At 41.3% G+C, this 27,860-nt stretch overlaps 2 protein-coding genes across 2 annotated transcripts in view; both read right to left on the minus strand.

Annotated features, from left to right (window-relative positions):
• Positions 1–2,279: 2,279 nt before the first annotated feature.
• LOC126379095 (neurofibromin) overlaps positions 2,280–27,860 on the minus strand; it is a 129,966-nt gene continuing 104,385 nt past the window's right edge. The window contains exon 67 of the transcript XR_007568239.1: positions 2,280–4,453. The gene's annotated coding sequence lies outside the window, so the exon portion shown is untranslated. The remainder of the gene's footprint in view (positions 4,454–27,860) is intronic.
• LOC126379135 (uncharacterized) lies at positions 4,719–27,446 on the minus strand. The gene is made up of 16 exons (XM_050027771.1): positions 27,368–27,446; positions 27,169–27,269; positions 26,146–26,279; positions 23,653–23,802; positions 22,855–22,991; positions 22,015–22,327; positions 20,844–21,038; positions 19,577–19,661; positions 19,022–19,243; positions 18,095–18,267; positions 17,221–17,352; positions 16,064–16,151; positions 9,239–9,312; positions 7,554–7,720; positions 6,102–6,586; positions 4,719–5,324 (listed from the first exon to the last, which is right to left on the minus strand). Exons 3-16 carry the CDS (start codon positions 26,233–26,235, stop codon positions 5,071–5,073), a joined length of 2,565 nt encoding a protein of 854 aa, XP_049883728.1. The 5' UTR covers positions 26,236–26,279; positions 27,169–27,269; positions 27,368–27,446; the 3' UTR covers positions 4,719–5,070.

Below are 27,860 nucleotides of genomic sequence, written 5' to 3' on the forward strand. Positions count from 1 at the left end.
TTAAACAACACAAAGATCCAAATGTGATGATTGGGAGTAGTTAACAGCAAATGTCATCCGAGGCAAGTCACGTCTATGGCTGCAAGGCATTATTGCCCTTGCCTTTCCCCAAGGGAATAAACAAGATAAAAAAGTCACGCCAGAAAAACGCAGCGAGTCGCATTTGTAGTACCAGGATAGCAGAAGCTCGTAGGAGTTCGTTAGTGTACAGCCGGACATTGACAGCTGGACTGCCAGACCAATACATGTCTCTTTCTCCCTAGGCTGCATAGTGTATCTTGCTATCCTGTTCTCGAATTAATCACGACAGAAAATTCTGCAAACTGAAGGAGGGTAGTTCAACATTCAATGCATAAAGCTGTCAAAACAATAACTTGCCTCTTTCGCACTCACCTGTTTATTATATTTCTGTCCTTTTCACAAATTGATCATTCCATATTTAATGGAACGCGCGTAGGTTGTAGAGGTATTATGATACACTCACACATATAAATCTCACTCACACAATGAAGCAACCCAGTCTTTGCTATTAAAATAACTCTATTGATGTATGCGCTCCTAGTATTCGATTTGGTTGCGTTTACGATTTTACGCCTTAACTACTGAACCGATCGCTATAAAATTTCCAGGTGAGATTCACCGGGTGAGAGAAAGCCTTCTTCAGCGCTCTCCATTTGTCTGGCCAAGTAGTTAATGCCATCTGCGGCAAATCTACAATAAGTCACGTCAAAAAAAATACACTATATGTTTCTGTTTTTGAAGTAGAACAAAAATGCCTTTGTGGACGTGTTTTGTAGATTTGCCACTATTAACTACTTGCCGTCTCAATGTAACCTAAGAAAGCATAAAAAAAAACAACATCCAATTTCGGTTAACTCGTAGCGATCAGCAGATGAAAGTACCAGGATTGCATAGGCTCGTAGGAGTTTATCAGCTTACTGTCGAGTTGTTTAAACAGCAGCTGTTAGAAACAAAACGTGTCCTTCTTGCACTAGGCTGTACTGTATGCTATCTTGCTGTCCTGTTCGTTCTCAAAGTAATCGCATTTAGCGCCCCATACATACTACCACACACACTTATAACTTTTACGCATACGATGGCGCATTATATTGATGAATGACGATGTACCTCTGACTACCCCATTGGGATACAGTAGTGAGTCCGTGAGATTATTTATTTTAAGTTTAAAATGTGTTTCGACTATGATAATGTCAGCATGAACATAACGAAAGTTAAGTTTTCTGACAATTTCCGCAACTTTCAAGTTTCAGCACTCTCTTGCCTACCCCTGCGGGAAAACAGGCGTGATGCCTATATCTATAATGGTTAGAGTTAAAAAATAAAATAAAACCGAGAGTCGTGTCGCAAACAATCAAGAAAAAATCTTTAAATGTGTTCAAAATTTTGGTGATTTCGTACCGAAAGTACCAGGACATCATAAGTTTGTAGGAGTTCTTTAGCGCAGGAGCATGTTGTTTGACAGCTGGACTGTCAGACCAATAGACGTCTCTTTCACACTAGGCTGAATGCCATCTTTCTGTCCTGTTATCTTAATAAACAGTATAATTTGTTCAAATATTGCGGGTAGTTCAAAATTTGGATCATTTGCAACGACGCGCAGACGTATGGACTGAACAATATATATCTCTTTCGCACTAGTGTGTTTACTATCGTTCTGTTCTGTTGTCAAATTAATCCATAACTGTTTTTTTTACTTTGTTTATCCCTTTATAGGCAAAGGCAAAGCCGTACAGCCAGTCTGACTTCGTTTCCGAACGTTTAATTTATCGCCGATAATCGGATCGGCTGGAATGCACGCACCAATTTTATTAGTAGGGCATGTTCGTTTTATTCTAGAGTACTTTTCGGTGTTCAATCGTTGTTAATGTGAGTTTATTAAAAATGAAGCATTCAGACGTTATGCGTTTTGAAGGGAAACCAGAGTTAGACAAATTATTTTATGATGAAGAACGCTTGATTCACTGTCAGGGTGTAGCTTCGAATCCCAGCCCTAACGTGTTTAGCGTTGAACTCATAATTTGACTATCAAATGCGCGTGCGTACTCAGCGGTGAAGGAAAACATCGTGAGGAAACCTACGTTCCCGAGAAACGTGTTGGCTGTATGGGCATAGTTCCCTTTGCCTTGTCCTTCGGGGAAAATCAAACAAAAAACAGACAAGGTTTTACAGAATACCCACTTAAACTAGGTAGGTAAGATAATTTAAAATAATAAATGAGAAATAAAACAATACTTATTGTGAATATTATTATGGACGGAATCATTTATTTGTATGACTAGAAAAAATCGCACAATCACAAATTATTGCTATAAAATTGAGACTTTCGTGTTTCACCGACAAGAAGAGACGATAATGTATGATTTCCCGAAATTTCCGTAGAATTGGGTAGGTACTTACGTTAGTACGGTCATGAGTACTAATATGTATACACTTTGAAACCATGGCACATTAGCTATTTTGACAAATTAAACCGTAACTCTCATTAAATGTCAAATATAATAGCGCGACAGGGTTCTAAAGTGGGTACATGATATTGCTTATGACTACATGGTGTAAGTGACATCGTAACGAATACTAAGGGAATGATTCAGACCATGATTCTGAGTTAATATCAAGTGAAATTTACCGTCGCAATAATGAGCTGAATCATACCTCTCAGTATTCGTTACGATGTCACTTACACCCCGTACAAGTACATACGGTAGCCATACAAGTAGGTATGGGTGTCAGTGACACCGTAACGAATACTGAGGGGGATGGTTCAGACCATGATTCTGAGTTGATATCTAGTGGTGAATTATTTTCTGTTTTGTTTTCGGTCCCGGTTACTACTTACTGATGTAAGTGAGCCATGTCACGGGCCTTTGGCGGCTCAATAATAACCCTGACACCAGGGTTGCTGAGGTTGGTAATCTACCTCACAACCCATACGATAGAAGACTAGGGACAGTCTCACAAAGTGGTTTTTTTTTGACGTGTCCCGACCGGGATTCGAAACTAAGACGTTTTTGGCACCTTTACTTTTTAATGAAGCACACCTACAAACATGCAGCGGACGTCAGAGCCGCCCGCCTTCTTGATTGAATGTTTGTTTGGTTGGCATTACTTACTCTTTTCCGCCGCCATGTTTCTTTTCTCTTCTTATGTGTTTACTACCTTTTCCGCCGCCATGTTTTTTTCTCTTATGCATACTTTGTGTTCACTGCGTTGTTTTTTTTTTTTTTTAATTTTGTCAGATCTAGTTCTTAAGTTATAGAAAGTAAACAGTGATCATAAAATCTTATTAAGTAGTTTGATTTCCGACTAAAACATTGAACTTAAAATCTCCGTGAGAACGGGTTTTTAAAGTTACCATACCTAACCGTTCCGTCTCGTCGATGAAAACGCATCTCTACTTACTTGCTATAAATATTCCTAATAGACATTACAAAATATTGAAATAGTGACTTAAATACTTACAATCTACGTAAAGCTACTTATACGTTATTAATATAATTTCCGTATTCTAAGATGTTAATCTACAACTTTCCTCGATTCCTCCTTTTTTCGATCCTTCCTCGATAAGGTTTTCCTCGAACTAGCTCAAACTCGATATTCTTACACTCAACCTTATCTCGAGTTTGCTGCAGTGACCCATGACGTATTTATTTTCGTGTTATTATGTTGGCAGTATGATATTCTCGACTCCAGTGAGTAAAGTCCTCAAGTCGAGGACGTAAATGTTTCTTTCTTTCTTTAAGGCGATTCTCACACTGCCCCGCATCATGCTGCGTGTTGTGTCGACGCACCTACGCGCGTATCTGCGGGAATGCAGATCTGCATCATCGTGCGGGTTTTTTACGCACTCACGCGCGTAGGGGCGTTTTGTAGAATAACGCACGGCGGCTCTCATTTCATTCAAAGCCGTTCCTAAATCACGCGTGGCACTGCGGGTTTCAGTGTGCCATACTTTGCGTCTCACCCCGCACCTACGCGCGGTGCATGTTTCTCCGCTTGTATGCGCGTGATCCGCATGAACGCGCGTGGATGCATTTTCTGTGTGTTAGACCGTGCGTGTTTTCTATACAAACGGAGATACTTACAAGCAACGGAAGAACACGCATCCACGCGCTACGCTGCATCATGCGGGGCAGTGGGAGAATCGCCTAAATGTCAACAATACCAAAATGTTCATCCGACGCCGAGTTGAGTGAAGGCAGAGTCGAGTTAACATCTTAGAATACGGCTTTTGGGAAAGTTATGTTCTTTAGCACAGTCTTTTCTGTCGCACAGTAGGATTTAAAATTAATAACACTGAAACAATGACCTCGATCCCTGCAGACACTTCCTAATTTTATTTTAAGTTGTAAGTACCCGTCATTTTGTCAAATTAAATGGGACGGATGATTGACAACTGTTAATTTTAAAATGAATGAGTGAATGAATGAATAACCTTATATTTTAATGTTCCATGTATTTTATTCCTGTTGATTGGGTAATCCATGGTTTATGAAGACCAGATATGATTATAAGTGACAGCTAACATTTCAAGGTTAGCCCAGCTGATGTCATTTTGTAAAAAATAAATTACCCACAACCAATGTATTTATATTTACTTTGCTAGGAAAAAGGAAACTAAGTAAAATATTTAGTTACAGTAGGTATGAATATTTTTTATATATGTGACAAGTAATAGTAATTAAATACATTAGTCAGTAAGTACTTAATTCACTTAATTTTCAATACTAAAATTTACGTCCTTGGAATGTTGGAGATACCAATTTAATGGTAACACTTACGTTATCAAAGGGCTAGCAATGGCGGCTTGTCATAGGATTGAGCATAAATGGTTTTGGGGTAATCGTGCCTTTTATTTTCGACTGTTAAGAAAACGACAGGTATAACTTAAAATAAACTTAGAAGGTGTGTATTAGAGTCAACATGGTTACCACAAAATAACGAATTCTAGTCTTAATGAGCGGGACAAATGAACGACAAAACGGCGATCGTAGCGCGGCGTTTGTTTTGGTATGAGACTTAATAGTCTTAATAATTCTAACCTAACCTAACCTAACTTTTGTTACCGTTAACACTAAACAGATCTATCGTAGCCTTACTGACACTCCCTTTATATGTCTGCACGTGCCCTTCGTGTATCGTGGATATCTCTCCGGAACTGGCAAGCAAGCCATTCTTAACTGGCGGTACCTTTTTACTAGTTGATGGTAACAGGTTGCCGTTTGGCGGGAGGTTACCGTTGAGTAAGTTACCATTCAGCGGGGGTAAGTTACCGTTGAGTAAGCTGCCGTTCGGTGAATCAGATTCTGGAACGAAAGAAGGTAAGAAAATTTAAAGAAAGAAACATTACTTCCGGACACCACAGACACAGACAGGTACATTATATTCAACACGGGACAGCAACCACACGGCAATCAATCCACAGAAAAAAAAGAAACAAAAAACAAAACAAAAAGAAAAACAAATCAAAATCATAAATATAATAATAATAAAAGTACGTAAACGTATTTACGTACTTACCTTACACGCACAAGTCAAACAACAGATTTCATGGTTTAAAAATATGGAATCCTTGCAACGGCGGAAAAGTGGATGCAGTTAGCACAAGACTGGAAAGGATGGTCCAAAATGGAGGCGGCATATACCCAACAGTGGGATAATACTGACTGATTGACGATCTTTAATTGTGTAGTTTGTGAAATGGATTACCAACCTCATCAACCCTGGTGTCAGGGTTATTAGCGAGCCGCCAAAGGCCCCTGACATGGCTCACATATCGACAACATCCTCACTTACATTATCAATACGTAATATCACAAAAATAACTTTGTGATCCCTAGTTTGGTTAGGACATTACAGGCTGATCACCTGATTGTCCGAAAGTAAGATGATCCGTGTTTCGGATCTAACTAGCCTGTTGGGTTAGCAAGAGGTAAATCCATTGCAAGATGAACTAAGTACCCACTCCTCACCGAGCTTTCTGTTATACCACCAACGTGACAGGCGGTGAGCCATATCGCCGTCTGTAATGGTCGAGCCAACTGATATAAAAAGTCGGTCAAAAACAAGTCTTACCAACGTACCTTCAATATTCTTCTTCTTTTGCATACTGACAACGCTTGGGCCTTTCGCCAACGACCAGCTCGGAACCTCATCCCTCTTGATAGGCTCTAAAATAGTCCTTCTAGACCTCAATATACTGGGCAAATCGCTTCGAGAGCTCTCCAAACTACTTTCCATAGGCAAACTTTCTGTCTGCAGGCTCGAGTCGGGAGTTTCTTGCGGCAAATTCGACTTTTCGTGTGGCAACACCGATTTGACGTCAGAATTTTGGCTGTCAATTTTTGACATTTGTCCTTCAACTGTGAATATTTCTTTGTCGATTTTATCGTCTTTTACATAGGGTTTGATATCGTCAGAATTGTTAGTGTCTGTGCTATCCTGTGGTGTGAGTGCTTTTAAAGTTTTCGGTTTGATTCCGTTCAGTTTTGGCGCTTCGTTTTCGATTGCTAGCGGCGCCGATGCCATGTATTGGTTGTACATGTTGCCTATTAGCTCTTCTGTGCGTCTGAAATGAGAATTCATGAGTAAATGAAAGGTTCAAATATTTGTGCAAAAAACACTCATGCTTAGGTATTAAAAATAGATGAAGATTATTCTTTGGGTAACGTCGGTTCTGTACCTTTAAAACATAGGATCATTATAATGAAAACAGGACAGACATATAGTGCGGTCACGAGCATTAATATGTATACACTTTGGTACCATGTCACATTAACTTTTTTGACAAATTGAACTGTAAGTCTCACTAAATGTCAAATATGTTAGTGCGACAGAGTCCTAAAGTGGGTACATTATATTGCTCATGACTGTACATCCCCTAGCGCGAATGAGAAATATGTCACTTTAATTATGCTACCGAGCCCAAGAAATGGATTCTGGTAGGGCTCCAGCTAGAACATCACCGATTGAGAAATTGGTCGGTGTGTTGCGGAACGGAAGGCGATTGGGGCAACCACCGTTCTACACGCCCTATCTCTGGAGTAATGAAGAGAGAGAGAATCATTCTACGTTGTAAGGGTTGTAGGCGCTATGTTACCTTGCAAAGGGACGCCGAAAAGTCTGACCTAGGTTACCCTTCGATTTATACAGTGTTAGTGACATCGTAACGAAAACTTCGAGGGATGATTCAGACTATGATTCTGAGTTGATATCAAGTGCAATCAACCTGAGGGGGTATGGAGCATACTCCACCACGCTGCTCCACTGCGGGTTGGTGGAGGTATTCAGGCTAGTAGCCCGGGACTAACGGCTTAGCGTGCCTTCAGAAGCACAGAATCATCTTACTTTTTTGGACAATCCGGTGATTCAAGCCTGCAATGTCCTTACCAAACAAAAACAGTCTCACAAAGTGATTTAGACAAAGTGTCCATCGGGAATCGAACCCGGACCTCCAGATCGTGAGTCCATCGCTCGAGCCAATAGACCACGGAGGCTGCTAGATAAGCTGGTAAAATAGTTATAGCATACTGTACCTAGTCAACGGTATGATGACAGTCTGTGGGGCGCCGTTGGTGGGGTGGTAAGCATTATGGCCGAACCCATCTAATGCGTTATTACCAGTTACCTCCATCACCCCAATCTGGGTAGTTCTAACGTGGTATGGGAAGTTCTTGTTTGCAAACACAGGTAAGGTGAGGAGCTGCAAATAAGGAATACCATCACAATCATACTAAGGAATCGGCTACTTGACAAACTAGTCAAATGAGATAGTTTTTACGAAACGTCTTGTATTTTTGTTTTTTTTTTTTTTGACGTGACTTATTGTAGATTTGCCGCAGATGGCATTAACTACTTGGCCGGACAAATGGGGAGCGCTGAAGGCTCTCACCCGGTACAACGTTTAAGACAACAGGCCTGAGGGTGCCCAGTTGGGCGCGAACCTCGGCTCAGGGCGTCGTCTGAGAGGAAAAATATTTGAAAGAATTAATCGACCCTAGCGGGTCGATAGCGATAAGCGCTGAATGAGGGAAATCGTCGACCACGCCGGCGGGGTCGGTATCGGGGTCCTGAAGTGTTTGGTGGCGCGTTATCAAAACGAAAGTTTTCTTTGGAGTTTGTATAGAAATACTGTTCTGTGACGTCATCAATAAAAGCGGTCATAGTACTCATTGTTACTTAATTCATAAATAAAAGCGGTCAAACGTCATATTCATTGTTACTTACTTAATTCATAAATAAAATTCTAAAATAATAAAATGAAACTGGTTTTTGATAGAGATGTCGATATTTGTTTTTATTTAATGTACTTTAGTTAGGCCAAAAGCAACTTCCGGCTATAATTTCTCTGTGTAGGTATATGTAGTGTCGGACTTTGTTAATGTAAGTTTCGCCTATACAACACAGATGGCGCTTCATTCAACGCACATGGCCTAGAACGCGCTAACAAAGTTGTCACAGCGCGACGTATATATAGAACTTTCAACGTAACGTAGTTACATCGTGGGTCCCTAGTCACACTACCAACTTGTGGCTTATAGGGGCGAACCTATTGCCATTAACCGGGCACAATTGGATAGTTTCCTAGGTCAAAGATAAATTATAAAAATTCTTATTACTAAATAAATACATATCTAAACGGGGACAAAAAGCCTTTTATTTTTTCTATTTAAGTACTTAACTTATTTATGAATTTTAATAAAGAAAAATATAATAATTAGTGCGACATTTTGTCACCTTTTTCTATGACGTTGCTTGCTTGCATACAAATTCCATAGTAACTTTACGTTCTGACGTTTAATAAATAGTACTTATTTGACCAAACCACGTGGCATCAATTATTCATAATGCAAACATGAACCAATTCAAAATCGTATTCAGTGGCGAGCCCATGCCAAGGTTCGATCCTTTGACACTAAAACTAAGACAGAGCCGCTAAGACCCGCTATTATTATACTTGTACAAAAGTTTCCTGTACCCAAAGGTTGCCTGGAAGAAATTACTGCATGAGCAATAAGGCCGCCTGTTGTGCTTTTCTGTATATGCTGTCCTTATCTCTATATTTCGTGTCCATTGTGCTCAATAAAGTATTTTATCTATCTATCTAAGAGTCACGCACGCGTGACCATTTTTGGACAAAATGAAGAAACCAAAAATTTATTGAAGGTTCCTACTACACAACACTTTTCACCAATCATTACGTAAATTAAAAAAACCTTACCAGGAACATAATATGTCCGCTGAATGTAATGAAAAGTAATATTGCGGTGACTACACTCTCGCGAACCCATTTATCTGAAAACAAACATGTTTATAATATGTATACATCATTTAAAAATATTATAATCTAAGGCGCAGAAGTGGGTAAACATTAAAAAAAAACAGTAACTAAAATAACAATTTATTAATTTTATCAAAACATTAAACTAATATGGATCAAAGTATTTACGAATAGGAAATAACAATATTTCAAACCACACAGGACTTGTAGAACTCGATGTAGCTCCGTGAACGATCGCCAAACGAATGAAACGAGTCGCTGTCATCCGCTCGTTTTTATAGGCGTCAGGTGTGTTTACAATAACAACCTATTTTTATGCTAACACGGCCTCTCCTGATTCCGCGTCGTCCTCGACCGCGTTAACGTCGAGTAATTCGTCGATAGCATCCTGAGCCAGTAGTTCCGAAGCTGTTACGTTGGAAGCTGTCTCGTCATCGCTCAAATTATTATATTCTGGTGCCGAGGATGAGTCCAGGGCCGGAGATGGGCCTGGTACTTTGGAGGGACCGGCAGCCACCTCTTCCACTTCGTTATCTGAAACATAGGATCTGTTTTCCTTTTGCAACCTCAGCCACCTTATGCCTCTCTCTTCCACACCTTGTTCATACATCATCAACATTCGTCCGCTTTCAATAATATTCTACGTCAAAATTTGTCGTCCATCATCCCTCTACAGGCTTAAATCTTCCACACATTCATCTACTACACACACCTATGAGACGTCTCAGATTCAAGTCTACACACACTGTCTTACGTTGCCAACTAATACAAACAGCATGGTTAGCAGCTTCTATTAGTTAACTTTTGCGAAAAGATAAGCTCCGCAGAACCTGCATTTTCGCCACCATGACCGCAGTCAAGGTGAATACATCCAGCGTTAGCCGCAGCAGGACGCTCAAACAGAATGTATTCGTGATGTTGTGTAGTACCGCAGCACCACACTAGTAGCAACCTTCGATGACCGCGGCCAAAGAAGAAATACATCCAGCGTTAGCCGCAGCAGGACGCTCAAACAGAATGTATTAACGAGGACCCGCAGGACCAAGTTGTTGCCACGTTGCGTTGACTGTGTAGTCTAGCAACAACCATATAGGAGGGAACCGCAGTTCTCAACCCATCACAACCTCCTTTCATCTCCTCGCGAGTTTTATTGTGATTTGATTATCAATAAAAACAATTAATTTGGTCTGTCAAGTCTGTCTGTTTATGTCTACCTAGTTATATGAAAGTGGATAGAGAGGGACACTACAAGAGAAGGCCTTTTGTTAAATGAAGAAAAAGGTTTTCGACTGGGAACAGAAGGGAGAATGACAATCTAAATCACAACTTTTATACCCGTCGAGAAAATAAGATTCGGCTGCTCACTTACTTTCAAAGAAAGCGGCGCAGGTCTCAGGGCACCACTCTCCTCGCCAGGGCACCATATATTCAGCCGCAGCCTGTGTGGTTTTCCCATATGACCCGCTAAGCAGCTTTAGTTCATAACGGCCACTCCGCAGAGCCTTTTGTACTCGGTACGGCCCACGCATTCCAGGATCAAGCTTCCCCGTTGACTGGGAGTACTTGATCACGAACACAAGGTCGCCGATCTGAAACACACGAGCTGGGCGACGAGTCGCATTAGCATAACTATCCTGCTGAGCGCGATTGCGCTGCAGCAAATCACTAGCCCTGGTTCTACACATCTCGCGCCATGCTGGACGATTGGGCCGCGCATTGTCAACGGCCAAATCACGAATCAGGCTCCGGATCACTGGTGTGGCGCCGTCCAAGCCTACGAGCAAATTTAGAGGCGAAGACTGGGTAGTTTTCTGCTTAGTGATGTTGAGTACCAATTGCAGTTTCCACAGGGATTCCGACCACGACACACTCTCGTTGGCAGCCTGGATACGAATCATGTTGAGCAAAGTTCTTATGTACCTCTCGACCTGTCCGTTGGAATGGTGCATCTCAGGCGTGATGTGGTGTAGGTCGCAACCCATTTCGTTGATCCAGCTGACGAAGTTTCTTGCCTCGAACATGCGACCCCGATCGGCCACTAACAATTTTGGCACACCAAACAGAGAGATCATGTTCGAAACGGCCCGCTTAAGCTCCTCCGTATCCTGTCTAACGATGGGGTAAAGAAGGGAGTATTTAGAAAACGCGTCCACCATCACCAGCACGAACTTGTACCCATTTGATAAAGGTAAAGGACCCAAAGTATCAGCGTGTACTGTCTCAAAGGGCGCCTCCGGTTTCTGCCAAGAAGTAATATGTTGATGAGGAGCTCTAGGCACACGTTTGCGGGAAATACAAATGAGACAGTGCCCTATATACTTAGCCACAAATTGCCGCAGACCGGGGAACCAAAAATGCTTTAAAATCAAGTCCAAAGTTTTCTCGATGCCTACGTGTCCGTGCTCATCGTGGAAAATGCGCAGGAGGCTCAACCGATGCCCTTTGGGAATGTAGCACAATTGCCTCGGTTCTTCTCCCATTGGGGAATAACGATAGAATAGTAAGCCATTTTCATGAACGTAGCGTCGAGGATCGAGTTGGCCCTCCTGTAACTGTTGAATGAGTCCCTGGGTTTCGTCGTCAGCAGCCTGCGCCATTTGAGCCCAATTACGTGAATGAACAATGTGGTGTACCTCAGCAGCAGGATTGCGACTTAAATAATCCGCATGAGACATCTGTGTTCCCTTTCGATATTCGATCTCAAATGTGAAATCCTGGAGATATACCCACCATCTTGCAACTCGTGGAAGTAGGTCCTTCTTTCGTTCTGTAGCTTTAAGCGCGTTACAGTCGGTAACGACTTTAAATTTGAGCCCTATTAAATAGTGGCGGAAATGTTGTAACGCCCTAACAACCGCTAAGGTCTCCAGTTCGTAGGAGTGATACCTACTTTCCGCACCCTGCGTAGTCTTGCTGTAATACGCGACGACTCGTTTTTTGCCATCCTTATGAGTTTGCACCAATACAGCACCATACCCAATGCTACTAGCGTCTGTGTGGAGCTCCGTCGATAGCTCGGGGTCGAATATAGAAAGCACCGGCTCGGTAGTAAGTCGAGTTATGATGTCTTGACGTGCCTTTTCTTGCTCACATCCCCAAATAAAAGGTACATCCTTCTTGGTGAGTCGCGATATACAAGCGGTTTTAGAAGAATACCCCTCTATATAACGCCTAAAATACCCTGACAAACCTAAGAATTGTCGCACTTGCCTGACATTAGCCGGCGGTGTGGAATTTACCAATGCTTCAACCTTGCGAGGGCTCGGCTTCACCTGACCCTGCTTAATAACTCTTCCCAAATACTCAACTTCCTGGGTCAAAAAGGAACACTTGCGCAAATTAATTGAGAAACCAGCTTCCGTGAGTGTTTTAAGCACTTGTTTCAACAATTCTATACCTTCCTCAATTGTCGAACTCAGAAGAAGTACATCGTCAACGTAAACCAGTACAGTACCTGCCTCTATGAAGCTTCGCAAAGTCTCGTTGATAATACGTTGGTAAACAATAGGAGAGTTTGTCAACCCGAAGGGCATCTTGACAAACTCATAATGTCCCTCCGGTGTGACAAATCCCGTCTTGTGAATCGACTCTTCCTCGATTGGAATCTGGTAAAATCCAGTAGCCATATCGAGACTTGAAAAATAATTGAATTTACCAAGACGGTCGATATGGTCGTCAATGAGTGGCATAGGATACCGATCCCGAACAGTGATGCGATTCAGGGCTCGGTAATCCACACACATTCGGTCCGTTCCGTCTTTTTTCTTCACGAGAATTATCGGACTCGAATACTGAGACTGAGAATCCCTAATAATGCCCTTATCTTTTAAGTCAGTTACGATATCACGAACCTTCAGTTTTTCTTGGTGTGAAAGTTTATAGGGACGATAAGCGACAGGTGTATCGTCTGTCAAACTGATGCACATCTTACCGGTCTTAACCGTGGTCGCCGCGGTACCGGTTATGAGAAACTCTGAGTATTCATCTAGGGCAGACAACAAAGCCTCGCGTTCAGTACCCTGAAGGGGCGTGTTAATGGAAACTTGATCACTAACTACAGTACTAACCGTTTTTGGACGCTCTTTGCAATGCGTAATGTACTGTGCGTCTTTCGTGCGTACATAAGTGACGCCATCGCGGTTCAATATATCCGTACCCACGATAATCGGAGTGTTCATAAAAGACGCCGGTACCACCACAAAATCGGCTTCGATAGAGATTTCGTTGAACTCTACCGTAAGAGTCACACAACTATCCGCCACGATTTCCTGACTACCTAACCCTTTTAAGGTGCAACTGAAAGGTTTGAGTTGACAAGAAAAATGTTTCAGTATATCCGATGAAATTAAAGAAATATTAAGTGCACCACTATCGATCAGCACATCAACAGGAATACCTTGAATAACGGCTGTTGTAAGATCACTATGTTTCTTTAAGGTACTTGGCATTTCCGTACATAAATTAACTTTACGTTTGTTACGAGGTTCGGACCTATCCTTCGCAAAACAAGTTTGTTCCGAGTGACCCGGCTTCTTGCAGAACGAGCAAATCTTTAGATTACTCGCACCTTTAGCATCCTTAGAAGTCCCAGGGTCCGAATTTGCAGTAGTCGTATCTAATTTCGCCTTCTTACTACAACGGAAACTTTTATGTCCAAGCTGACCACAAACATAACATTTTACCTGCGACAATGACGATGATTCGCCAGTTATTGGTCGCTTCCTAGTGTTTGGCATGCGCATATCTGGTTTGTTACGGCTAGGCTTGACATAGAGAGACATAAACGAAACCAAATTTTCGGGAGTCAAATTTGCATTAGCCGCGGCAGCCCTAACTTGTGGATCGGTAATCCCCCTTATAATAATAAGAATCATGAGTTCCTCACTAAGTCCTTTTACAATTCGAAGTCGCATCAACGTTCGCCTGGCATACTCTGCGTATGTAGTGTACTTGTCCGAGTTAGTGTTCATCACATCATACAAGATATTTGCGTAATCAAGTCTACGTGGGCACAGCGACTTAAACTCTTGCACAAAATTGCACCATGTACGATCGTTTGAAGTCCATTCGTTAAGCCAATTCCGCGCATCACCTTTAAGACAACCCGCGACTCGTGATAAACACTCGTAATCGTTCCAATTATTCGTAAGTTTAGCACGTTCGACCTCCTGGCACCACGACTCGATATCGTGAGTAGACGGATCAAAGTTGGAGACGTAGTAATCCGTTCGAGTGGACCTCAATGATTTTATTGCGTCGACTAACTCCTTTGTGGAGGTAGAAGATGTAGACGGAATCACGGGAGTTGCACGGGCAATGGTGTCATTCGGTTCGGAATTATTTTCGTTCCTAACGACCGCACTCGCAACCACCTCGGAATAGTCAACATTGTTTACATCTGTGGTCGAGTTATGAAGCACAGTATCAGATTTAGATTGCCGTACTTCAGGGCGAGAAATCACTATCGATCGGGAACTACTTGAACAATTCTCGCTAATGGGGTCGTTATTAATCGCAGTAGAATTGTGTGCAATCGGATTATTCACACCAGCATTTTCTAACACATTAATCCGAGTAAGAATTGAGTTTAGGGTCGTATCTAATCGATTGAGGAAATCCTCTCGCTCAGGAGTACGAGTACGCGCCCGGCCACGTGTCCTCCTAACTTCATCGCGTCGTCGAGCCCTGCTCCGCGAGATTCGATCTCGACTGCGATCGCGGTTGCGGTCGCGATCGGACATAACCAATAAAATCAAAGATCAAACAACAACAACAACAAAAAAAGTTCAATGAATACTTTGTTCCACACAGTAATTAAAACAAAAAGAAAATTAAAAAGATGGCAAGCGGTTTTTTTTTTTTTTTTAAATAAATGAGCTTGAGAGTTCGAATCCCACTTCTGATCTAAGGCGCAGAAGTGGGTAAACATTAAAAAAAAACAGTAACTAAAATAACAATTTATTAATTTTATCAAAACATTAAACTAATATGGATCAAAGTATTTACGAATAGGAAATAACAATATTTCAAACCACACAGGACTTGTAGAACTCGATGTAGCTCCGTGAACGATCGCCAAACGAATGAAACGAGTCGCTGTCATCCGCTCGTTTTTATAGGCGTCAGGTGTGTTTACAATAACAACCTATTTTTATGCTAACAATAATTTATTTGTCTAAATATATTTACAGGCAGAACAAGCAAACATTTTACCTTTAAAAAAAACATAAGTAAAAAATAAAAATTAAATTAATTTAAAACAAACGTTTTTTGGCGGGAGATCGGATCGGACTTCGAATGAAATAAAAGAAAGTGCAGCCCATAGACTTCAAGTAATTCGCGCTTTAATCTACAGTACAGGCATAAAAAAGAAAAAAGTTGAAGTTGAAAACAAAGTCAGCAACAAAAACTGGAAAACTACTTAATTTCTACTTATTAGATTTTTTTTTTATAATTAGCCGATCATACTATAGGGTTAGCTTTCATGTGATAAAGAGATATCCTTGCATGATAGTCGATATTTGATGCCAAAAATGAAAAAAAAATAATAAAAATAAAAAATAAATTTTTGCGGAGCTCCGTACGTCGAGTTTTGCGCTCACTTGACCCTTCCAACCTTTGTTTTATTCCGTAGTTGTGTCAGTCGAGCGAGATTAAGTCGATCGATTTCTATCTAACACTGCAGATTTCCGTTCACGTCTATAGCGACGTTCTGTACGACCGAATCGTAAATTTAGTCTGAATGTAATAATAATGTATACGTACCAATATAGTTGTTTGCAGTAAGAATAAAAAGTGGCCCCGCGTAGAACCACAGCGTGCCACAGATGAAGAAGGGACAGTAGAACATGTTCTGTAAAATAAAGACAAAATATAGTGAGGATCTCGATGGCGCAGCGGTTAACGCGCTCGGTGTGCGATTGTTGAAGTTAAGCAACTTTCGCAAAGGCCGGTCATAGGATGACCACAAAAAAAGTTTTCATCTCGAGCTCCTCCGTGCTTCGGAAGGCACGTTAAGTCGTTGGTCCCGGCTGCATTAGCAGTCGTTAATAACCATCAATCCGCACTGGGCACGCGTTATGGTTTAAGGCCCGGTCTCTCTATCCATCCATAGGGAAGGCCCGTGCCCCAGCAGTGGGGACGTTAATGGGCTGATGATGATGATGATGATGATAGTACAGGGTGTTAGTGACACCGTAACAAATACTGAAGGGAATGATTCAACTCATGATTCTGACACTCCTATTCTAAGTCGTTCACTCGACTCTTCTCCACTTGACTCACCTTCAGCGGGCTTAGCACCGTTAGCGAGCGACTCTTTCTCGCCTCGCCATACGTCACGTCACTCTCTCACAGTACTGCACGGAAAGAGACAGACGATCTCTGTCGCGGCGAGAAAGAGTCGCGTGCTTACGATGCTAGGCCCGCAGTTGAGCATGTGGTATTTAAACGGTTTTTTTAAGTCGACAATTACGTCCTCGACTTGAGGACTACTCACTGGAGTCGAGCATGTCATACTGCCAACATAATAATACGAAAATAATGACGTCATACTGAGGTAAACTCATATTACTCATAGTAAACTCATACTGGGGAGATCGGGCTTTAAACCATTACGCGTGCCCAGTGCGGATTGATGGTTATTAACGACTGCTAATGCAGCCGGGACCAACGGCTTAACGTGCCTTCCGAAGCACGGAGGAGCTCGAGATGAAAACTTTTTTTTGTGGTCACCCATCCCATGACCGGCCTTTGCGAAAGTAGCTTAACTTCAACAATCGCAGACCGAGCGCGTTTACCGCTGCGCCACCGAGCTCCTCGGTGTGTAACGTACCTATATATGTGTGTAAAATCTCCGAGTGTAACGTTATATGTGTGTAAAATGTATGTATGAAGAAAGAGAAGTAAAAAAAACCGCGTACCTTTTCAGGGTACTTCTTCACAGTAAAGAAGGTTGAGTAGGCGAAGACACACCATGCTGTGATCCTGAGGACTATCAGCCCGTACCCAGCTGGACTCTCATATAGGTACAGTACTTCCCCTGGGTCGAAAGCCTGCAAGAAACAGAAAACTAAGACATATTTTTACCCTACTGCGGCGAAGCTTCTATCGTGTGGGTTGTGAGGCGGATTACCAGCCTCAACAACCCTGGCGTCAGGGTTATTACTGACCCGCCAAAGGCCCCTGACATGGCTCATGTAACGACTACACATTTTTGCCGTGCCTTCACGGATCATCTTACTTTCGGACAATCAGGTGATCAGCATGTAATGTCCTAACCTAACTAGGAGGGATCACAAAGTGATTTTTGTGATTTGTCCCCACCGAACAAAACTTAACTTACCGTACAAAATTTAAGACAACAGTTCTGAGGGTGCCCAGTTGGGCGCGAACCTCGGCTCAGGGCGTCGTCTGAGAGGAAAAATATTTGAAAGAATTAATCGACCCTCGTGGGTCGATAGCGATAAGCGCTGATTGAGGGAAGTCGTCGACCACCCCGGCGGGGTTGGTATCGGGGTCCTGAAGTGTTCGGTGCCGCGAGCTGATTGGCTGCCTCTAGCTAGAGTAATCGGGTCGTCGGGATCGTATATTACGTCCTTCGGACGCCGATACTTTTCAGTACCGTCCCTAAGCGGGATGTATTCGGAAGCCGCAACTACCATTGCGGAGCAAAATCGAAAAAACGTTTTGAAGCTAATTTGAGCCATTGGGCAATGGTTGGCAGACACTTTTCGGTACCGTCCGAAAGCGGGAAGTAGGCAGAAGGATGCTGAATAGAATTACGTATGCTCTTACCTTGGCCTGATAAACGAACAGAACGATGTAGGTAACAGTATAACAACACATGAACACTGTAAGTTTGACTGTGAACCCCACTTTGAGCCGGCCGCGAGTTATTGTGTACCCTTTCGCCATCAGCATCAGAAGAAGAATGAAGGACATCTCTGATACGCCGCAGAAGAATTGACCTGAAAAATACAATTTATCAATAAAATAAGCTCATGACCCCGCCGGCGTGGTTGACGATTTAGAAATAGAAATTCTCTTTGCCTTTGAAAAGGGTACATTAATAGATGGATGTACATAAAAGTACTAACTCTATCAGCTATCAACAATAGCATGCAAATATTGTTACAATTTAGGTACTTATACTTGTATTAAGTATGTAAATACCATCCCATTCGGAAGCCGACTCCGACAGTCTAGTTTATAATTTAAACACATAATAACGAGTTCTCACCGCGTTTCATATCGGGAGTCTCATATCCCTGATTTAAACGCGGTAACAACACGTTATTAAGTGTTTTAATTATGATAATGGCCCCGATTCCTGCAGACACCTCCTAATTTTATTTTAAGTTATACCCGTCACATTCTTACCCGCCGAAAAGGAAATGGACGAATGATTGTCAACAAGTTAATTTTAAAACGAATGAATAACCCGGGCGAATAAAATAGGCATCTCGCTGGTGTGCAATCCCGTCTGTCGGGTTATTGGCCAATGTAAAGTTTTGAGACGGTTGTTTTAGATTTGTACTTAAAATTGACGTGTGTTCCATAAATTTTATACTTGCCGATTACCCGTCCCTTTCCTTTTCGGCGGATTAGAAAAAGACAGGTATAACTTAAAGTAAAATTAAATGGCGTCTGCAGGAATTAGCACCAATAACCGCGTAAACTTAAAACAGTCTAGTATATGTATGCAGAAACTACAAAACGCACCAACAGTCTTGGAATTCTCACTGCCGACCCCGTTAGCAGCATATTTGATATACACCAGGCTCTGTAAGACCACACCGAAGTGTTGTGCCACTATCGATATCAGGAACAGCTTGTATGTAGAGTGCAGGAGGTGTCGAGACTTCAGTTCCACGCTGCATATCACCACAGCTATCATAACTATTACGTATGCGAAGGTATACGCCAGGAGAACTGGCAGGACATCTGGAAGAAAAACAAAGATCAGGGGGAGGGGGTTAAAATGACCACATCGAAGCAATTCATCTAAGAAAGCAATATTGCAATTTGACATTTGCGCATATAAATGTAAGTGCGCAATGTTTGCGTGTCAAATAGCAATATTGCTTTCTTAGATAAATTGCTTCGATGGGGCTCTTTCGGATAATCAGGTGATCAGCCTGTAATGTCCTTACCAAATTAGGCATCACTGGGATTTGAACCCGGGTCCTCCGAATCGTGAGCCCAACGCTCAAGCCCCTGGCCCACGGAGGCCTATGGATTATGATTATGTTTAAACGTGTAAGTAATAATACTTACATGTTTCATCAGCTGAGAAGTGTTCGTGCCAAAAGTCACCATCAGGCCCGTTGGTCATCAGAAACTTGTACCTGACATCCAGACCCTGAAATCAATCACGTCCTCACAATAAACATCACGACTATATCGCAATTAGAGAGTCACATCTATCGTAAGATGAACTAAGTACCCACACCTCACCGAGCTTTCTGTTAAACCAATGTGATAGGTGAAAAGAGCGAAAAACCATCAAATTCAAATTAAAATTCAAAAATATCTTTATTCAGTAGGTGACATAGTTACACTATGAATCGTCATTTTTTACATAACGAACGTCTTATCCGCCTAAAACTACTGCAGCTTCTCACAACCTGTATAACCGGGGAAAAGAAGCTGCAAGAAAAACCACGGCACAGGGCCCTAGACGTTCTTTAAAAAAAACATAAAATATGGAAAAAATAATATCACGGTGGTGAACCGTATCGCCGTCTACAATGGTCGTATTGTTGAAAAACAAAATCAGAATAAAGCACACACCATGCTACGATTTGCAACATTTATTAACAAATGTAAATTCTAGGCCCCATGTTGGGCGCCATTAAAGACTCATTTATAATGGCGCCCAACATGGGTCATTCAATAAAATAACCTTATCGGGATTTGTACCCGGAACCTCCAGATCTTGAGCCCAACACTCAACCACTGGGGCTGTTAGTCTTCTAGTGAAAACTACGTTACCGCCTTTTTAGAAAAACATATTTGAATGTGATTTTTGTTAACAAAATCTGGCATTAGACTCGTGTCTAACTAGCGTTAGTTTCAAAAAGATGTATCTGAATTTTAGCACGGAATGAAATTAATTGAAAGAGATCGAAGTTGTGTACTTCAGAATGTGATTTTACAGAAGGGCGCTTAGGTTGTGTTCACTATAAGGAGAACGGCCTCTGTGGTCCTGTGGTTGAGCGTTGGGCTCACGATCGGAGGTCCCGGGGTCGAATCCCAGTCCACATATCACAAAAATCCCTTTTCAACCCTGGTTCGGTTAGGACATTACAGGCTGATCACCCGATTGTCCGAAAGTAAGATGATCCGTTGCCTTCGGAAGGCATGTTAAACGCCGTTGGTCCTAGTTACTACTTACTGATGTGGGTAGTCGTTACAAGAGACATGTCTGGGATCTTTGGCGGGTCAATAATGACCCTGACACCAGGGTTGGTGAAGTTGGTAATCCTCATAACTCACATGTCGGAAGAACTTTAAGGCGAGATCTAACCTAACCTAACCTCACCTTATTACTGTCACAGTTGCTAATAGCAATGAACCACCACCGCTCTCTAGCTGACCGGAATCTCCTGGAGTTATGACACGTCACCACCAAACGCTCAACCTTCCCATGGTTGGTCAGAGCTTCATCAGACTCCGATTTCAAACGGCGACGGCGGAATCGCTCATAGAGGTCAAACGTTGAGCGCTTTATTTTATGCTGGAAATAAAAATCAAATGTTTTATGGTTCACATTTCAACTGTACCTAAAAAGTACGACGTGGCTTAGGAATTATTTTCATTATTTTATACTGAGATGTAAGTAGCCGAGCCGTGGTAACACAGTTGGTAGAACGCTTGCCTCTCAATTTAAAGTCGCAGGTTCTAATCCAGCAAAGGCCTAAACCAATGATAGTCGAATTTGTTTTCGAATTCATGTTTGGATCACATGTTTAGCGGTGAAGGAAAACATCGCGAGGACACCCACTTTCCCGAGAAATGCATTTTCGGAGGTATGTAACCTAACCTGTGGGCTGGTGTTCTCTTCGCGGTTTGGAAGGTCAGACAGGCAGTCGCGTCTGTAATAAACCGGACCTGTCAAATCTTCAGGTCAGATAAGCGGACCCCGGGAAAAACGGGATAATGCTAGGAAGATGATGATACTGAGATGCAAGTAACTTTTTTGTGAAATTTTAAAGCGTCCCTTTTTTTAAAGTGACTTATTGTAGACAAATGCTGAGGGCTCTTACTCTTACACTGTAAAGGCGTCGTGTGATATGATAATGGCCTAATGTAGCCGACAATTTTTTTTTGACATTTAATTATTTGGTTCTTTTTTAAATGATTGTAGGACAATTTCGTGTGCCCTTATGGTACTGATACACGCTATTATTTACGTGCTTACGTATTCAAAATTCAAAAATATTCATTTTTCGAAATTGGCTTACAAAGTTAGCGCTTTTTAATCGTCAAAAACTAAATTACATAATATGTAACTAGCTGTAAAACTACTACCACATCGGAATCTGTAACGCTGAGGGAAAACCTCCCAGCACAGGGCCCTAGTCCTACTGTTTCATATTTTCCTTTCTTTTTTTTAAATCCAGTTTGTATTAAGTACATAATTTATAAAATTAAATACAATAGTATTCCAATGTTATGTTTTTAATGACAATAAAAAGTGACCATACACTCACCCCGCTATTATTCTGGTTATCAAACATCAGCTCAACATCCTTCAGACTCTCCATATGACTTTCATTCCTTTCAGACTTTTCAGGGTCAATGTTCTCCCAAAGTTCATCGTCTACCAGCTCTGTAGTGGTCATGTCATCTGTAGGGTAAACTTCGTACCAAGTGGTGGCATTATCAGTGATGGTAGACCTGGATATCGGGGTGGTTTTAAGAAATTGATCGTAAAAAGACGATTCTGGTTGCTGGGACCTGGTTGCATTTTTGGGTTTCGAAGTCGTTGTGGTTTTTGTTGTTGTTATTGGCGTCGTTGTTGTGCTAAAAAAAAAAGTTTTTTTTTATTTTACGAGACTTCACAGTTCTTGTTTGACTAGATCGTCATCTAGCCTATCATCAGCAGTTGCTTAAAAGTGTGATACTATACTAACCTTTAGACAGCAGTACTTCCTTGTTGTCCTTAGTGATCACAGTTCTTGTTTGAGTGTGATAGTTCTTGTTTGACTAGGTCGTCACCTAGCCTATCATAAGCAGTTGCTTAACAGTGTGATACTATACTAACCTATTGGTAGCAGGCAGTTCCTTGTTCTTCTTAGTGATCACAGTTCTTGTTTGAGTGTGATAGTTCTTTTTTGACTAGGTCGTTATCCAGCCTACTATCAGCAGTTGATCAAAAATGAGCCACTATACTAAGTATACTAACTAACCTCTTGGTAGCAGGTATTTCTTTGTTCTCCTTAGTGATCACAGTTCTTGTTTGAGTATGGTAGTTCTTGTTTGACTAGGTCTTCATCCAGGCTATTATCAGCAGTTGATGAAAAATGAGCCACTATACTAAGTATACTAACCTCTTGACAGCAGGTAGTTCTTTGTTCTCCTTCGTGATCACGCAGCCTGAGTACTCGGTGTCGGGGTACCAGTGGGACAGGCGGATGATCTGGTTCTGCCCATTCTTGTTCAGTACTGCTTCTCGTTCTTTGCAGGTCTGTCCGACATAAAAAAAATAAAGGAAACAACTTGATTAAAATGAGACAAACAATCTGTATAATCTATATGCAATATACAGCGAGTTAGTGAAACAGCACTCAGGGAGATGATTCCGATCATGATTCTGAGTTGATATCAAGTGGAATTTCCTGTCGGAAAATTCATGAAAATTTTAGTGTTTTTAAAATCATTTTCAGCTACATACTTAATTTTGCGACGGAAAATCCAAGAAGTACTTAAGTAAATATTCCGCTAACCGCGGAAGCCAGAGGAGAAAAAAAGTGATTCATAATTATTTGCCTTAAAAATGGTACTATTTGGTTTGCTTTTTAACATAAACAGCCTAGGCACATGCGTGCCACTGCTGGGCACAGGCCTCCCCTCAATCAACCGGAGGGGGTATGGAGCACACTCCACCACGCTGTTCCACTGGTTTACTTTATATTTACTTTTTTTTTCTTTTTAAGTGAATTGCCTATATGGCCCTTTTAATCCCCCCCCCCCCCCCCCGCGGGTTTAGCACCGTAAGCACGCGACTCTTTCTCGCCGCGACAGAGATCGTCTGTCTCTTTCTGCGCAGTACTGTGAGAGAGTGACGGGTGACGTATGTCGAGGCGAGAAAGAGTAGCGCGCTTACGGTGCTAATCCCGCTGTCTTACCTTAGAGCTATGGTACACAGCGGGCCATTGGCTATCATCATCATAATACAAGAGCAGGTTAGGTATACCCATGTCTCTGTCAAACTCTATCAGGTACTCAAATTGACCCTCGAAGGATAGGAAGCAGAAACGCGAGAGGAACGCCCAGTTCTGAAAAAAAAAACGTTTTATTATTACATAATATAAGCCTCAAAGGAATGGGGTCGCTCCGCGAAGCCTGTGAAAACTCCATGGAAGAGGCTTCTGAGCTTCTGGAAGGAGTTAGGTTGGCTTACGTAGTCATCAATCGCACGCATAATGGGCCATCTTAGAGTCTAAATGCGGAAAACAGAGACCACTAACATAACATAACATACATAATATAAGCTCTAACTAATTCCAATTGGGGTAGTCAAAGGTACATCCATCGCAAGATGAACTAAGTAACCACACCTCACCGAGTTTTCTGTTAGACCAACATGATATGTGAGCTGTATCGCCGTCTAAACTTATGGTAGGTATCCCAGCTGCTAGAACGCTTGCCTCTCACTTTCCATAATTATGTGTTACTCACCTTAAATTACCATGGTAGGAGACCATGTGGAACGCAATAAATTATATTTTATGATTATTACGTAAGTACCTTCCTACCAAACTTATATATAAGTAAACTTATACAAAAACCTGGTCAGTAAACAATAACTAAGTACTTAATTACAAGCTACAGTAATTCTGTACTGACACGAAACATAAATCGTACCTAATATTATATTTTATACCCCCCTATATTTATATTTTTTATATCCTATTGCAAAAAATTTTTAATACCTACCCGCTAATATATTTTTGTGTGCACGGATAGCGCCATCTAGCGCGTATTTTCTGAACCTATAAACCTAATTATTCTTTAGTTTATGCTAATATGTCAATCCAAGTCAATCTCAAATATTTAAAAAAACATCAAAGATAAATTATAAAACGCTAATCTAGAAATAGAAGCCAGTCGAAGATGATCAATTAAATCAATTTCTTTTTACTTATTTCGTCTTAATTCGAATTTTATTTTTGTATTGTGCAACAATGTGTACGACGTTTGACCGGTTTTAGTGATGTATTTCCATATTCATCAGTATTTCCATACAAACTAAAACTATTTTTTCACGTTTTTCTATGACGTCACAGTGTGCTTTTTCATACAAATTCATTTATAGAATAGAATAGAAAAAGTTTATTATAAAAGGACGCCACACACAAAAAAAAGACAACAACATCATTATCAAATTTCCACTAAAACAATTACAAAAAAGCAAGACGGATGTTTGTCGAAATGACCAAGGTGGTGGTGGACGTCCTGAGATAAAAGGGCCTCACTCAGCACAAGTCGCGGCGTGAACCACGACGCTGATATTATGTGGACCCTGTTGGGTGACGCACGAACATCGTATTTCGTGAACATTTCGTGTTTTGACGTTTAGTAAAAAGTAACTGATTTGACTAGTTGCAAACTACCCTTAACAGGGGTTCGAAAATGCCACGATTGGCTTCATGAAAAAGATCTTCATCTATCGTTTGGGTTCTGAGGTGGAGTACCTCATCAACCCTGGTGTCAGGGTCACTATTGAGCCGCCATAGGCCCCTGACATGGCTTTTTTTTTTATTGTTAAATTGGTAAGTACATGTAACGACTACTTACTTACATCAGTAAGTAGTAACCGGGACCAACGGCTTAACGTGCCTTCCGAAGCACGGATCATCTTACTTGCGGACAATCAGGTGATCAGCCTGTAATGTCCTAACTAAACTAGGGACCACAAAGTAATTTTTGTGATATATCCCCACCGGGAATCGAACCGAGGACCTCCGGATCATGAGCCCAACGCTCAACCACTGGACCACGGAGGTCGTCCACAGTTTGGTTAGGACATTACAGGCTGATCACCTGTTTGTCCGAAAATAAGATGATCCGTGCTTCGGAAGGCACGTTAAGCCGTTGGTCCCGGTTACTACTTACTGATGTACGTAAGTAGTCGTTACATGAGCCATGTCAGGGGCCTTTGGCGGCTCAATAGTAACCCTGATATCAGGGTTGATGAAGTTGGTACTCTACCTCACAACCCACACGATAGAAGACTTCTTTCTTTCTTGGCCCTTCCAGTCTCATGAAAAAGATGGTACGGGCAGTTGTTTTTGCTTGACTTGGCACGGGTACTGTTGTGCCCCTAAATTTATTTATTTATTTACACAGACCAAAATATTATTATTACAGGCATAACTCCCAATACAATAACATTTAAATGTCAATAAACAAAAAATAAAATAAAACTAACTTATGTCAACTTAAGATTAAAAATAACATTCATAGCTATTAACTTAAAATTTAAAGGAAAAGTTAAAATAATATAAAATAATTAACACTTACCTAGCTAACATGTTCATCAAATAAAAATTAAAAATTTAAAATAAAAATCAAAAATAAAAATCAAGATAAAAATCATTAACATCAATAATACTTACATTCTTAGTGTCGACCCTCCCCTCGACCCATTTACCCAGCGCCCCGCCTAGCAACCCCGCAAGGAGCAACCCTCTTAGATACAGCGTCATATCGATCACACTGCTCACTCCTTTGGTAACTGCTGATTGATGCTCTGCAAGGGGAAACGTAATCGTATTATAATTTACTGACCTCCACCAACCCGCAGTGGAGCAGCGTGGTGGAGTATGCTCCTTACCCCCTCCGGTTGATTGAGGGGGGCCTGTGCCCAGCAGAGGGACGTATATAGGCTGTTTATGTTTATGTTATGAGGGGCTTTCCAGGCTTGACTTAAAAAAAGAAAGGAAAACATGAAACAGTAGGAGTAGGGCCCTGTGCTAGGAGGTTTTCTGGCCACGTCTTTCCCTCAGCGATACAGCTTCCGACGTAGTAATTTTACAGCTAGTTTCATAATAAGTAATAATAATATGTCAATTCATTTTTTGACGTTCAAAAAGCGCTAACTATGTAACCTAATTTTGAAGAATAATATTTTTTTTATAACACAAAAACATAATAATAATAATAATAACGTTTATTGCATCAATTCAGGTTAGGTACATTGCAGATTACAGTGCATAAAAATAGTATCACCAAATTCTACTTTTTCAAGCATATACAATGAAAGAACGGACGGTACAAGTTACATTACGTTAACGACTGCCAACAATAAAATAAATAGAAATATATAAATACATACATACAGTCATGAGCAATATAATGTAGACACTTTAGGACTCTGGCGCACTAACATATTTGACATTTAGTGAGACTTACAGTTTAATTTGTCAAAAAGTTAATGTGACCTGGCACCGAAGTGTATAATATTAATGCTTGTGACCGTACATATATATATACCCATTTATATCAGACGTACTTATATATTATAACACAACACTTCATAGTGGAAATCACATTTGTAAGCGCCTATTTGAAACTAGTTAATATCATATGAGGCAAATCTGAAGAAACTCTCACATGTGAGTGTTTAACAAAGCGCTTACCTGGTTTTCGCTACAAGGCGACGAAACGGCTACAGGCTATGTTCGAGTGTCTTGCACTGCTCACCCTGATATGGATTGCTGGCGTGAATCACCACCGTTAACTATCATCAGCCGTACGACACCCACTGCTGGGCATAGGCCTCCCCCAAGGATCTCCACGACGATCGGTCCTGCGCTGCCCGCATCCACCGTTAACTACTTATACTTAAATGCAATTGATACTCCTATTTGGTGTCGTGCAATAAATATGTTGTAATTGTGGTGATAGCAATCTAAATACCTAGATTGCAAAATTGTATGATGTGACATTGGCGGTATTTTTACTACCTACCTACATTAGCCATGATTTTTTTCTTTTTTCTGGCCAAGTACCTAGGTAATGCCATTTGCGGTAAATCTACAATAAGTCACGTCTAAAGAATGTTTATTTTAATATCAGTATCATGGTTTGAATATCGGAACGGCCTCCGTGGTTCACTGCTTAAGCGTTGCTCACGATTCGGAGATCCCGGGTTCAAATCCCGGTTTGGACATATCACAAAAAATCACTTTGTAATCCCTAGTTTGATTATGATATTACAGGCTGATCACCGGGTTTTCCGAAAGTAAGATGATCCGTGCTTAAGAAGGCACGTAAGCTGTTGGTCCCGGTTACTACTTACTGATGTAAGTGAGTAGTCGTTACATGAGCA

This window comes from Pectinophora gossypiella, chromosome 28 (genome assembly GCF_024362695.1).
Source record: "Pectinophora gossypiella chromosome 28, ilPecGoss1.1, whole genome shotgun sequence".
Taxonomy (NCBI): Eukaryota; Metazoa; Arthropoda; class Insecta; order Lepidoptera; family Gelechiidae; genus Pectinophora; species Pectinophora gossypiella.